The sequence below is a fragment of the Gymnoscopelus braueri genome (genome assembly GCF_963280865.1).
Source record: "Gymnoscopelus braueri genome assembly, chromosome: 13".
In the NCBI taxonomy this organism is placed as follows: domain Eukaryota; kingdom Metazoa; phylum Chordata; class Actinopteri; order Myctophiformes; family Myctophidae; genus Gymnoscopelus; species Gymnoscopelus braueri.
The window spans coordinates 52293797-52308342 of record NC_137615.1 but is presented as its reverse complement, the minus strand read 5'-3'; the positions used below and the strand labels follow the sequence as shown (position 1 = coordinate 52308342).

General features: G+C 41.9%; 2 protein-coding genes and 1 long non-coding RNA gene across 3 annotated transcripts; all 3 read left to right on the top strand.

Moving 5' to 3' along the window:
- Positions 1-245: 245 nt before the first annotated feature.
- Positions 246-4855, top strand: LOC308098251. The gene is made up of 5 exons (XR_013934278.1): positions 246-350; positions 1202-1330; positions 1809-1891; positions 2449-2645; positions 4498-4855. It is a non-coding gene; the product is annotated as an uncharacterized lncRNA (long non-coding RNA).
- A 1187-nt stretch (positions 4856-6042) lies between these two features.
- LOC308099688 (E3 ubiquitin-protein ligase arih1-like) lies at positions 6043-7704 on the top strand (the record flags this gene model as incomplete). Its single annotated transcript, XM_080448421.1, has 1 exon — positions 6043-7704. The coding sequence occupies one exon, from the start codon at positions 6043-6045 to the stop codon at positions 7702-7704; it is 1662 nt and encodes a 553-aa protein (XP_080304547.1).
- Positions 7705-11433: 3729 nt separating this feature from the next.
- On the top strand, positions 11434-13029 carry LOC308099687 (E3 ubiquitin-protein ligase arih1-like; the record flags this gene model as incomplete). Its single annotated transcript, XM_080448420.1, has 1 exon — positions 11434-13029. The coding sequence occupies one exon, from the start codon at positions 11434-11436 to the stop codon at positions 13027-13029; it is 1596 nt and encodes a 531-aa protein (XP_080304546.1).
- Positions 13030-14546: the final 1517 nt, after the last annotated feature.

Genomic DNA, 14546 nt, shown 5'->3' with positions numbered 1-14546 from the left:
GTGGGATATACAATATAATTTATGATATAGGCTACTGTCTGTACTGTGTGTGTGTGTGTGTGTGTGTGTGTGTGTGTGTGTGTGTGTGTGTGTGTGTGTGTGTGTGTGTGTGTGTGTGTGTGGACACACGCTTTCAGTGATGAAGCTACAGAGTGTTTTAATAGCCTATCTCGTGAACTCTGAACATTAATGATTCGCTTATCTCTCTGTGTGTGTGTGTGTGTGTGTGTGTGTGTGTGTGTGTGTGTGTGTGTGTGTGTGTGAGAGAGAGAGAAAAAAGAACCCAGGAAGAGAGAACCATTATGTGTTTTGCCACCCCCCTCCCACAAAGAGAAGAAAACAGTTTGAAGGTAAAGTGATATTGTTTTGTTAAATATTAAAGTAATCATTACTTGTTCAGTAACAGGGGTCTCCCAGACTCTCCACCTATTTAGTAAGCCGAAAATGCATGTCCAGGAATACCAAATTTAACCAATCAGAACTCATACAGGATACAGGATAAATAAGTGCAATTGGAAGTGATGACACAAAGAAGTGGGCATACACAATTTGAAACTGAATTGTCTACTTAATTAAAGAGATGGAGAGACCCCTGCTTTAACCCATTTAGACCAGGAACGCATCTGTGTAATTTTTTTGATTTCTTTGGCTATTCAAAAATAGCAGATCTACAAGCTCATAGCGCGACACCGAGTGGCACGCTATGAGCTTGTAGATATGCTATTTTTGAATACATATTTTTTAAAGCGAACATTTGTACCTCAAATCTTTTTCCTTTTATGTTCAAAAAAACTTTTAGGATTTAGAGAACATTTTTAGAATCGGCCTCAGGTCTTAATGGGTTAAAGCTGCACTATGTAACTTTCCTCTTCTTCAAGTGCTGTAACCTTTTACCATTGAGCTAATAGAGCCTGTCTGCTTGCTCAGGTGATACATTGAATCTTGACCATGAGATCAAAATTCATGTCAGATCCTGTCTGTGTCTAGGTGAGAGCAGGGAGACGAAATACAACCACCCCAATTGTATAAGTTATATAGTATTATTTGTATTAACATACTCTAACATACAGATTGTATAAGTTATATTGTATTAATATACTCTACGATACAGATTGCATAAAATTACATTTTATTCCACTTAAACTTTCTAACAAAAAAACATCTTGTTTAATCCAAAATATATCACTTGCACTACCTTTAGACTCTGACTCGTCTGAATACGGTGGAGATGCTGTTGTACCCCAAGCTATCCACGACGAAATGTCAAGTACAGTCGTACCCAGAAGAAGGCCAAAGAGTTGGACCTGGACCTACAGCATCTTAAAACTAAGTAAGCAATGACAAATTTTAACGAAATATTTGCATGAGTTTGCTCTTCTCTTTTTGTATATATATATATGTTGGTTATTTGTTCTCATGTTCTTTTTTACTTAGATCTTGACCACAAATGTTAAAAAAAAAACATTATATAGAAAGCATGTTATATGGAGTGGACAGATGCTAGGTTCATTATTAAACTGGTATCCTACTAAGGCATACATCAATTCAGTTTTTATTTTTTATTTTTCCGTACCCTGTTCATGCTTTAAGATGCAACAAATTAGAGATTGCAAAACAGAAACTGGAGGAAGGGCCCCAATATAGCTCTGCAGCAAAGCCTGACATCCCTGCTGCAGATAAGCAAACCAGTGACAGCATAGGTGTGTTTAGACAGTGATACTGTTCTATGGAAAATGGTGACAATGTGTACAATATAAGTACTGTGATACTGCCAAAAGGAGCTTAAATATGATTCTCTACATTTTCAGTTGCAACTCCCTCCGTTTCCTCTTCCCCTGAGTCAGACGATTTGGCATCGACACCTGGGATGTTTGACACCAACGGTGACGAGGTATTGAAGAAACATACTGTGTAGGACAGTGGTTCTTAAAAATAGGGTCCCCAGGGGGTTCCACAGTGTCCCCAGCTAAATAAGAAACAGTTAAGCACAAAAGCACTATTTCAAAAATAGGCAACGTGTCATGATGCATCGTGAGCTTGTAGATCAGCTATGTTTAGCTATTTCTGAACTATTTTTGAACAGTTTTGCCTATGGCATGCACAAAATAGGGATGCCAGGCATAAAGGGTTATTACCAGCTAGAATGTAATCCAATGACAATGTACTGTATAATAATTAATTTAACTCTCCCCACCTACAGTATAGACAGTTGTAGAATTCTGTACTAAATCTAATCCAACAATTAACATCTTCTCTATTGGAGGTCCATGGCACCAACTCTTTTACAAATGGGGTCAACATTTGGGGGTCCTTGACATGAAAATGTCATTTCTTTACAGTAAACTCTGTTTGAAGTGTGCCTGCTTTTGTCCAAAATGAAAGTCTGGGAAATGTCATGGTAAAATGTGTTTTAATTTCTAAAACATGTCTTGTTTTCTTCTGTTTCAGGTCCACATTGGCTCTGGTGTGTGGCTCCAAAAGGAGATCTGGAAGATGGTGGCAGCAAACACCAAGGACTCCCTGTTCATGAAGGAGCTTGCTGTTGCCATTTGGGGAACAAGAACCTGAAGACCACGAGCCTTACAAACAAAGAATGCCCCTCTAGCAAGGGCGAGGTCAAACCCTCCTGACCCTAGGACTCAGAGGTATGTTTACTGAGGGGTGGGGGTGGGGGGGGTTTCATTATGACTTGATCTCATAATTCAATCTGTTTTGGCTCTGTGCATGACTGTAGTTCTCTTTTCCAGAAGGTGGAATTCCTGTTAGCGTTACTGTTCATACCTTCATTTGGTTGTCTCAGTGGCATCAATTTCAACCAGAAACACATATAGAGATGTTGGGTGTTTCCAATGTATATCTGCTGCCGAGCCAATCAACTGAAGCTATGAAAAACTGAACGGGAAATGGGAATGTCACCTTCTGGAAAAGAGAACTACAGTCATGCACAGAAGCCTATTATTAGTTTATTATGCAAGTCTTATTAGTTTATTATGCAAGCCTTATTAAGCTTATTAATCAATCATAAAAGAAAATACTCTATTGTAATAAAATAATCGATTTTAGGGCTGAAAAAAATGCCGATCTACAAGCTTGCAACTTGTTGGACGCGTTGTGAGCTTGTAGATCAAAAAAGTTATCAATAGAATAATCGTGTAGAATAATTGATAGTGGCAGCCCTACATGCATGTGTGGCAGGGGTAGCTTTTTCCCCCCAATTGTTGTTGTCCATTGTAGCCATCTGGCTTATTGCCTGCCCACTGCCCACCCACCTTTTCCATTAAAATGCATTTTCCATAACTGAAACAGGGGTTTAAAAAACCACTTCACCCCATTTTCAATTCATCTTCATATAAGTGGTCCTCACTAATACACATTTTAAGATGGCACCATTTATGTCTACTCACTCTGTGTTTCATTGATGGTTCGTGGACAGTTTAGAAACCTGCCTACCTTTGACATCATCGGTAGGCAGGTTTGGTCATTTTGAACAACATTTTAAACTTTTTTATTTGTTAATTATTAATGCAAGAACAATGGCTTCTACTTCTGGCATGCAAACTTTCCAGGCAGAGACAAACTGTAGTTTCTATTAGCTTGGAATTTCCATTGGTGATGTCACTGGTAGGCAGGTTTCTGAACGAGTAGACAGAAATATTGCCATTGTATAATGAACATTAGCGAGGACCAGTTATATGAAGATAAGGTTGAAAATGGGTGAAGTTTAAGTTACATTAAAGGATCTACACCATGAATTTAAAAAAAATATTTGATATTTAATATCATATGGTGTATGTCCCTCTGAGCCTAAATCATCACTCAGATATACTCAGTCATCCCAAGTCAATTGTCTCTGGCTTATACAGCACTTTCAGCTGCAATACCAAAACGTCCTCTTGGGCAGGGGGGGGGCTACTGAGCTGTTAATAAAAAAAAGATTAAAAAAAAATTAAAAAAAAAAAAAAAAAAGGAAAGATTCTGCATAAAAAGAAGCATCTAAGAAAAATACAAAATCGAAAAAAAAACACTTTGAACATTTTTGAACAATTCCACCAAGTGTTTGAGGTGCCTGTTTCACCCACTTCCGGGGGGCGGAGCCAAAATCCGAGCCCGAAGTATTTGTTCGTAGACCCCCACTTAGGGGGGGTAAAAAAAGTTTCGGAGCGATTCGGGCACTTTTCATTTAACATTGGGTTTGCCATCATTAATGTTTGTGACATCAGAAACATTTCCATTCTGAGATCGCCTGTTCAGACACGCCCATTCTGGAAATCCATGAAATGAGAAGGAATGACTGAATTTTTTAAAAAAAACATTTTTTGGGGTACAAGAGACACTGGGGACCCCAAAAAATACAAAAAACCAAGAAAAAGGTGATTTTCATGGTGTAGACCCTTTAAGTTATTCTCAAAACATCACAATTCATACAACTCACCCCATGCATGTCTAAGCTAATTATATTTGTTTTATTGGTGGGGGTTCTTGTTTGTTTTCTTTCAGACTGTTTCCATTGGTGGCTGGAGGGGCAGATCATTAATGGGGAAGATCTCACAAAGAGGAAGAAGGCCATGGGGAGATACATTTCAGAAAAAAATCCAGGACATCAATAGAAAGGACAAGAAATTGTGTGTCTGTGTATGGGGGGGTGATATGGGGGTAATGCGTTATAGCGCCACCAGCAGGCCGATTTTTGCAAAAACATTTTTGGCTACAACTCTTGCAGATGTTTTCCAAACATCACACAAATCGGTATACAATATCTCCATAGTCATGTGATCAAGACAGATCTGTCAGATTTTTCATATTCTCTCACTCTTTTCCAGTCATTTGAACACTGTGTGTGTGTGTGTGTGTGTGTGTGTGTGTGGGTGTGGGTGTGGGTGTGTGTGTGTGTTCCTCAGGTTGAAGTTTATGAATGTATTTGTTTATTTACATAATTATTTGTTATTTGAATGTTTTTTAGGTTTTTTATAAGAGTTTAATAAATTATTGTTATTTATTAAATTGATTCATGATTATTTATTCCTTTGTGGATTTTGCTCACTTTTATATAGGCTACTGTTTTTTAAATATACCACGTGCTGTGGGCACCTGGCTGAAATTCACCATGATCATGCATCCTCTCCAGCAAAGTTGGTCACTGCATATCAGAATACACTTGAATACACATAAATACCAGATAGCAGCTTAAACCAGCTTAAACCAGCTACCAGCTAAACCATCATAAATACCAGCTACCAGCTTAAACCAGCTACCAGCTTAAACCAGCTAAACCATCAAAAATACCAGCTACCAGCTTAAACCAGCTACCAGTTTAAACCAGCAAAACCTACCACCTTAAGCTGGTCAACCACCAAGACCAGCTTAAGGTGTGTTTTGGACGTCCAAAACACACCTTAAGGTGGTCAACCACCAAGACCAGCTAAAACCAGCTGGTCCAGCTTAGGCTGGTCTAAGCTGTTTTTTTCAGCAGGGGTGGTTACAACTAACGTAGAGATCAGGTCGTTATGGTTACCACTGTTAGTCAGTCAGATCTGACCGATACGCCCATATATAGGCATATACAGTATGGAGATCAGGTTGTCCAGAGGCACAGATCCCACTGTTATACCCATATATGGGTATGACCATATATGGGCGTATACAGATGACATCAGGGATCTCCATATATGGGCATATGGATCGGATAGCGACGTAGGTGTGAGGGCCACGTAGTGGCGTGAACCTCTAGTATATTAATAACTAATTTAGCTGGGGACTGCCTGGTACCCTCTAAATGACCCCTGGGCCCAATTTGAGCACCACTGGTACAATGTCTTTGAACATGACTAAAGTCTGTTTTGATCTCTGTTAACTGGTAGAAACCATGATGACATCAAAATTCTTCGTCCAATCAGCGTCTAGCTGTGACGCCCCAGCTTGGGAGAGTATAAGTAAACATGGCACGTATCCTAAATCATAAAGAACAGTCTCCTCTCCCGAGACCAGAAGGTTATCGATTTTATAAGGACGTGAGTACGAATAGAGAACGTCATTACCCTGAAAATGGAAACATCGGAGGAAGTGCAAGTAGAGGAGACAAAGAACTACCAGATGATGGCAGCCCTCAGGGACGAGAGGGAGGATGAGAGGAATGAAGAATGGGAGGATGACACAATCCAACCGGTTCTGGAGAAGGACGACTTGGCAGAGCAGGATGACGACGACGTCACTCTTTATCCAGGAGAGTCAGATCTCATTGACACCGTGGTGGACGCAAGGGAATGGGAGGACGAGAGCGCCGCTTACAACGGAATTCGCCACGGACCGGGACATGAGGAGAAGAACTACTGTTATGAGGTGTTGACCACCGAGCAGCTCGTCCGGCATATGGTGGAGTGTATCCAGGAGGTCAACGAGGTCATTCAGAACCCTGTGACAATCACGCGCATTTTTCTCAGTCACTTCAACTGGGATAAAGAGAAGCTGATGGAAAGGTACTTTGATGGGAACCTGGACAAGCTGTTCTCTGAGTGTCATGTGGTCAATCCCAATGAGAACTCGCAGACCCGTCCTCCGATCAACATGACATCAACTGCACAGGATGTGTCATGTCAGATCTGCTATTTGGACTACCCCAACACTTACTTTACAGGCCTGGAGTGTGGACACAACTTCTGCACGGAGTGCTGGGGATATTACTTGACCGACAAAATCATGGAAGAAGGAAAGGGACAGACCATTGCTTGTCCTTCTCATCGATGTGACATATTGGTCGACGACAACACGGTCATGCGTCTCATAACAGATTCAAAAGTGAAGTTGAAGTACCAGCATTTAATCACTAATAGTTTTGTAGAGTGTAACCGACTGTTAAAGTGGTGTCCTGCACCCGGCTGCCATCACGTCATCAAAGTCCACTATCCAGATGACAGGCCTGTGTGGTGCAAGTGTGGCCGCGAGTTCTGCTTCAGCTGTGGAGAGAACTGCCACGACCCCATCAGGTGCAAGCGGCTGAAGAAATGGATCAAGCTGTGCAACGAAGACGGCGAAAGTGCAAACTGGATTGAAGCAAATACCAAGGACTGTCCAAAATGCTCCACCCCAATCGAGAAGAACGGTGGCTGCAATTGGATGTTTTGTGGGAAGCAGAGCTGCAACTTTGAGTTCTGTTGGGTCTGCCTGCGTTCAATGTCACACTATGGTGCCCATACGTGCAATAATTATGAAGATGCTCCTGGGGCAGCCAAAGAGCGCTCCAGGCGAGCCATGCAGAGGAACAGGTACCTGTTCTATTTCAAACGCTACATGAACCACACGCAGGGCCTGCGCCTCGAGCACAGTCTCTACGCTAACATCAAGCAGAAGATGAAAGAGGTGATGCTACACACGTCCTGGATCGACGAGCGGTTCCTGAAGACGACCGTGGATGTGCTGGCACAGTGCCGTTCCACACTCATGTACACCTACGCCTTTGCCTTCTACCTCAGGAAGAACAACCAGGCCGTTATATTCGAGAGCAACCAGGCGGATCTGGAAAACGCCACCGATGTGCTGTCTGGCTACCTAGAGCGGAAAATCTCCCAGGATTCCCTGCAGGACATCAAGCAGAAAGTACAAGACAACGTCAAATACTGTGAGAGCAGGCGAAGAGCGCTGCTGAAGCATGTGCACGAAGGCTATGAGAATGACCTGTGGGAGTACATTGTGGATCTGCATACAGACTGAGTATTTTGACAAAATATAGAGCTGATGTAAATTTATTTCATTTTATTGATTAATTGATTGATTGATTGATTGATTGATTGATTGATTGATTAATTTGAATAAAATAATGAATAAATGAATACTTTATTGACGGTACAGCAGTACAATGAGTAAAAACAGACCAAATGGATAACACAAGAAGCCAGAGGCTTATTTCCATTGTGGTCCATTAAACATTCAACACTCAACTGGAAAAAAACGACAGTGAAGCAGAAACAAGTAGACAATATCGAAAATCTAAATATACAGTAAGACAGTGACATAAAGTGTGTGGGGGCCCCGGTAAATGGCACATCGAGCCGTTTTCAAACCCGGGAGAGGTCAGCCAGGGAACGAATTTGGGCCCACTCTTTAAGTTTGTGGAGCCATGCTTTTAGTTCTTAAACCTGGATGGGGAGGTAAAAAAGGTAGAGCATTGGTAGGGCATTCCACTGTGTTGTGGCTGCGTAGTAGAATACCTTTTTACCTGTAAGCGACTTGAACTTTGGAGCGGGAGGGGGGGTACTTATACTTACGAGTACTTATGAGCATCCTCTACTCTAGAAGTACTTGGGAACTGTACCTTGTATCTTTAAAACCAGACCCATTATAGCTGGGAAACTCTTCCGCCTTGAGCCATTAACAGGGTGCCATTCACACTGAGCACTATAACTATAGGCTAACTATATCGTTCACCATTGTGTTTTTACCAGGTTGCTCGAAGAGTAGCCGGGTCTAAGAAGAGGCTGAGCACTAGTCATTCTCATTCTCGACATGTTTTCGATCATTGGCTGTCCTTTAAGCCAATGGGGAGACTTCCCCGACACTTCCGCATATTAAGCCAATGGGGAGACTTCCCCGAGACTTCCCCATACTCTGAACGGCGGCCGTCCTCCCTTGCTATGGGATCATAACCTTACTACACACGCCTGCTTGCAAGGGTCTTATTTGTACCCTCTGAGAGTTAAATTAACACCGGTAAGTGGCCGCTGAGGGATCCCATGGGAAATAAACACAAAGAACTGCTGTGCTAAAACAAGAAGAATCTCAGTAAAACACTGTCGTACATGGAGAAGTCTCTCTCTGTCTCAAGGCAGTGTGCCTGCTGCTAAACTCTCCCTCCCCCCTCCCCCACACACACAACGAGAGAGAGAGATAGAGAGAAAGTGCCCGCCGGAGAACTACAGGTAGTTGACTCCGATTTGACCAGGCACTGTCACGTTTGATCGGGGCAAAAAAAAGCAACCTGGTATAATATGACTTGTCATTTCTTTTTTTTATAGTTGTTGTGAACTCTATATTTATACCCACCCCAATCTCCAACAGCTGAGGAACCCAGAGAAGAGACTCACCCCTGTCCCCAAAACACAGAGCAGATCTGCTTTTAGATTTGCACACATTTTCATGATTAAAAAAAAAATAGCAGATCTGCAAGCTCATGGCGCGGCACTCTGTACCGCGCTATGAGCTTGTAGACCTGCTATTTTTGAATAGCCCAAAGAAATCTAAAATGACATAGATGATGCTTTCCCGGTCTTAAAGGGTTAAGTAGAGGGCAAAGAAACTAGGATACCTGGTAAACAGAAAACACAGTCTGCTTTACACTTCCGGGGTGTGGCCTGTACTGCTGCTGCCGAAGCGGTTTGCCCACAAGCTATGCTTCTCTTTTATTTTTTTTAGGAATTGTGTTTATACTGTTCAGTGTTCTCTATACATAAGCAATGTTAAGCCTCATTCAACCCACATTGACGCCCGCTCAAAACGCATTCCCCCTTCGTTCTTCAGACAGAACATCTGAACCTACAGTAGGCTACTTAGCAGGTCTCACAAATTCACAATGGACCATTGATATGCATCCAGCCAGGTCGGTTATTTCTTGTTAACAAGAGGTTTGGGCCGCTTCGCGGCTGTCAGGGGTTGGTCAACACACGAACACTCCACTTGACCCGGAACTTGCCCCGGACTGTTGATCAGAGCTCTGGCTATAATATAGGCTTCTTTTCCCTCCTTCAATGTACTTACATATTGTACAAGACACGGCAGCTTTCCTTCTGTCTGGCCGCAGCATCTCTTTTATTTTTCATCGGGCCTAGATGTGAGGGCCGCGAAGCGGCCCAAACCTCTAGTTTTCCTTTTATTGAGATGCTGGTGAGACTTTACTAAACAACGAGTGAAACTGTAGAACAGACACACAAAATACACAATCAGCTCAATAACATAACATAAGCACATACTAAAAGCATTTAGTAGTTTTCCCTGGGAAAACTACTAAATGCTTTTAGTGTTCTCAAAGTGGGGTCCGCGGACCCCTGGGGGTCCGCGAAATAATTCACAGATTAAAAAAATATATATTTTTTGATTGAAAATATGTTTTGATTCAAAATATTTTTTGATACTTTTTTGATTATTTTTATGGGGGGGGGGGGCTAGTGAAAGTTGCACAAGTTCTAACTGTATGGTGTGTGTGATATGAAATGCGAGTTTACCATAATCACAGTAATCCTCATCATATTCAAGGGCTTTTGCAGAGAAATGAGACAGACTCCAGTCACTTTCAAATTAGAGCACTGCAGAGGGCAGGTGTTTGTGTCTGTTTCCAGCTGATGCTCGTTGACGCTCGTTAATGTTATAGGCATCAGAGGCAATCATGCTTTTGCACTGTCAAATAGGCCAACATCTAATCTAAGATTAGTGGGATTCATTCAAATGACCACCAGTGAGTCCCGGGACTTATTTAATTGAAAACCTAACAACATCACTGTATAAATATTAGATGTATTAGATATTTATTAGATATTACATTGATTTTATAGCTATTTTATTTGATTAGATATGTGATGTTGTTTAAGAGAAATGAAGAGTTGGACAATATCGGAATATCGGATATTGGCAAAAAAGTTAATATCGAACATCCCTAACAATAAATGTATTATTTTTTAATTGAAGCACCTACTAAAAGTCATCTTTAGACTGGTCATTTTACATGTCTGTTTTTATTAGGACTATAGAAGTGTTCATTTTCTGAAGTCTGAACCATTAAGATCAGTTACTTGAAAAGTGTGCTGTCAGGTTTTGCACAAAAGCAATTTGAATAAAATGACTATTGGCACATGATTCATATAGTAGTAGTGGTTTCTGTTTATGGCTATGACATGGGTCTGAATGATTTTGATTGAAACATTTTTTAATACAAATAGTTCCAATGGCATCTAAATGTACACATGTGGTTGTAAGTATATGCTTATCGGTGCTGCGAGGACGAGGGGGTACCTGGAAAAATGTGTCCCCTCCAAGGGGTACCTGGGCCAAAAAAGTTTGAGAACCCCTCTACCCCACACAAGGCAAGCAATCAATCATTAAAGTTATTAAGCATCCCACATATAACACAAGAAAAATCTCAAACAAAGTTGTTTTCATGACTGAGCAAATTTACACAAACAAAAAAGCCTATCTATAATAAACTAAATGCCTATGACAGCACACATGGCAATCATGATGTCATCAACATACTCTTTCCACTCAGCTTGTACTGTAGCTGTGATGCACCAACTTCAGAGAGTTCAGAGATATTAATAAACGTGTCAACGCTTAGTGAATCATAAAGTCTTGTCTCTCCAAAAGAGACGGTTAAAAGGATTTGTAGCCAGGTCCACTAGCCAGGGACAGCAATCCTGACAAGTTTGGAGGAAGTGAAGGACAAAACTCTACCAGATGATCGCAGCCCTCAACGGAGACATGAGGGAGATGAGGAACAAATGGGAGGAGACAGGTCAACTGATTCAGAACAAGGAGGCAGAGATGGACGATGAAGACATGACGGAACTGGAAGAGTCGGATCTCAGTGGCAGCATGGTGGACGGAAGGGAATGGGAGGACGAGAGTGGCGATTCCTGCGGAAGTGGCCACAGACCGGGACATGAGGAGGACTACTGTTATGAGGTGTTGACCACCGAGCAGCTCGTCCAGCATATGGTGGAATTTATCCAGGAGGTCAACGAGGTTATCCAGAACCCTGTGACAATCACGCGCATTTTTCTCAGTCACTTCAACTGGGATAAAGAGAAGCTGATGGAAAGGTACTTTGATGGAAACCTGGACAAGCTGTTCACTGAGTGTCATGTGGTCAATGCCAGTGAGAACTCGCAGACCCGTCCTCTGATCAACATGACATCAACTGCACAGGATGTCCCATGTCTGATCTGCTATCTGGACTACCCCAACACTTACTTCACAGGCCTGGAGTGTGGACACAACTTCTGCATGGAGTGCTGGGGATATTACTTGACCGCCAAAATCATGGAAGAAGGAAAGGGACAGACTATTTCTTGTCCCTCTCATCGATGTGACATATTGGTCGACGACAACACGGTCATGCGTCTCATAACAGATTCAAAAGTGAAGTTGAAGTACCAGCATTTAATCACTAATAGTTTTGTAGAGTGTAACCGACTGTTAAAGTGGTGTCCTGCACCCGGCTGCCATAACGTCATCAAAGTCCACTATCCAGATGACAGGCCTGTGTGGTGCAAGTGTGGCCGTGGGTTCTGCTTCAGCTGTGGAGAGAACAGCCACGACCCCATCAGGTGCAAGCGGCTGAAGAAATGGATTAAGCTGTGCAACGAGGAAGGCGAAAGCGCAAACTGGATTGAAGCAAATACAAAGGACTGTCCAAAATGCCACACCCCAATCGAGAAGAATGGTGGCTGCAATCACATGCATTGTGGGAAGCAGAGCTGCAACTTTGACTTCTGTTGGGTCTGCCTGCAATCACTGTTACACCATGATTACCTTAAGTGCAATAATTATGAAAATGATCCTGGGGCAGCCAAAGAGCGCTCCAGGCTAGCCATGCAGAGGAACAGGTACCTGTTCTATTTCAAACGCTACATGAACCACACGCAGGGCCTGCGCGTCGAGCACAGTCTCTACGCCAACATCAAGCAGAAGATGAAAGAGGTGATGCTGGACACGTCCTGGATCGACGTGCGGTTCCTGAAGACGGCCGTGGATGTGCTGGCACAGTGCCGTTCCACACTCATGTACACCTACATCTTTGCCTTCTACCTCAGGAAGAACAACCAGGCCGTTATATTCGAGAGCAACCAGGCGGATCTGGAAAACACCACCGATGTGCTGTCTGGCTACCTAGAGCGGAAAATCTCCCAGGATTCCCTGCAGGACATCAAGCAGAAAGTACAAGACAACGTCAAATACTGTGAGAGCAGGCGAAGAGCGCTGCTGAAGCATGTGTACGAAGGCTATGAGAATGACCTGTGGGAGTACATTGTGGATCTGCATACAGACTGAGTATTTTGAAAAAATATAGAGCTGATGTAATTTTATTTCATTTGATTGATTGATTGATTGATTGATTGATTGATTGATTGATTGATTGATTGATTGATTGATTGATTGATTGAAAACTGTAGGATTTAGAAGACACTTGTAGAATCCTCCAGAAGCAAAGATTTGAGTTAAAAATGTTTGCTTTAAAATATATATATTCAAAGATTTGCACACATTTTCACGATTAAAAAAAACATAGCAGATCTACAAACAAATATCAATACAAATAATACGGAAAAAGATAATACTACTACTACTACTAAGATAATACTTTTAAAAAATTAAAACAATTTAAAAAAAAGGGGGGGGGGACTATACAAGAACAGGGGGGGGGTTGGCTGTCTAACGGGAAAATGGTACTACCTCCTCTTTTGGCCCCCTGAAAGGTGAGTTTTTAAGGCTCTTTTAAATGAGCCCAACGAACTGCATTTTTTGGGGGATGGGGTTAGACTATTCCAATCCTGGGTGGCAGTGCTGTAGAAGGAGAATTTGCCCATGTTTGTTTTATGGGTGGGTGGTACCAAATTGTTGTTAACGCTCCCTCTAGTATTGTGACTGTGGTTGTCGCTAACTTTTTGGAGGTTTTTACTCAGATATGGGGGCATATCCGGCAAATTTGCATTTACAATTTTGAAGACCAGTCCCATTTTGTTTAACTAAAAATGTCTTCCACCCTGAGCCAGCCTAGGCTGGCAAAATGGGTGGGAGAAAGGTGGGTCATGGGCCCCAGTCCGAGGAGTAGCCGAATCAGTTTGTTTTGGGAGGTTTGAAGCTTAGTCTTCAGTGACACTGAGGTGTTGGAGTACCAAGAGGTGCAAGCATAGTCAAAAAGTGGCTGAATCAGGGCCCCTGAGAGGGGCCTGAGGGTTGACAAAAGTGGAAACTCTGCCCATAAATTTGGTTCTCTGGTTTACTCTTTTGACCACCTTTGTCGCCATGCTTTCACCTGTCAGGTATTTGTCAAGAATACAACCCAAATAGGTAATCTCTTCTTTGCTAGAGGTAATTGGGTAGCACTTTACAATAATGACCCGTTATAAAGCATTTATAAATGTTTATATGCAGTTTGTAGACTATTAACAAATCATTAACAACCTGTTTGTTGACATTCGTAAATGATTACTAAAACCTTTATAACTACAGTTACAAATCATTTATTAAGGTATTAGTAAGTAGTGAACTATTCATGAATAAACCATTTATATACATCTGTAAATGATTATTAAATCATTTGTAACTGATGTTATATAATATATACAAGCTATTTGTAGATAAAGAACTAATCATAGACAAACTATTTATATACATTGGTTAATGATTATGAAATCATTTATAATAACATTGTAGAACATTTAAAGGTAGGGTAAGGGCAGGTACACACTGCAGGAGATTTGGTCCGATATTGCTGTCGCCGACATTTTTTGGCGCTCGCCGACAAAACCTCCCGATCTGACACAGATCGGCCTTTGATCGGCGAG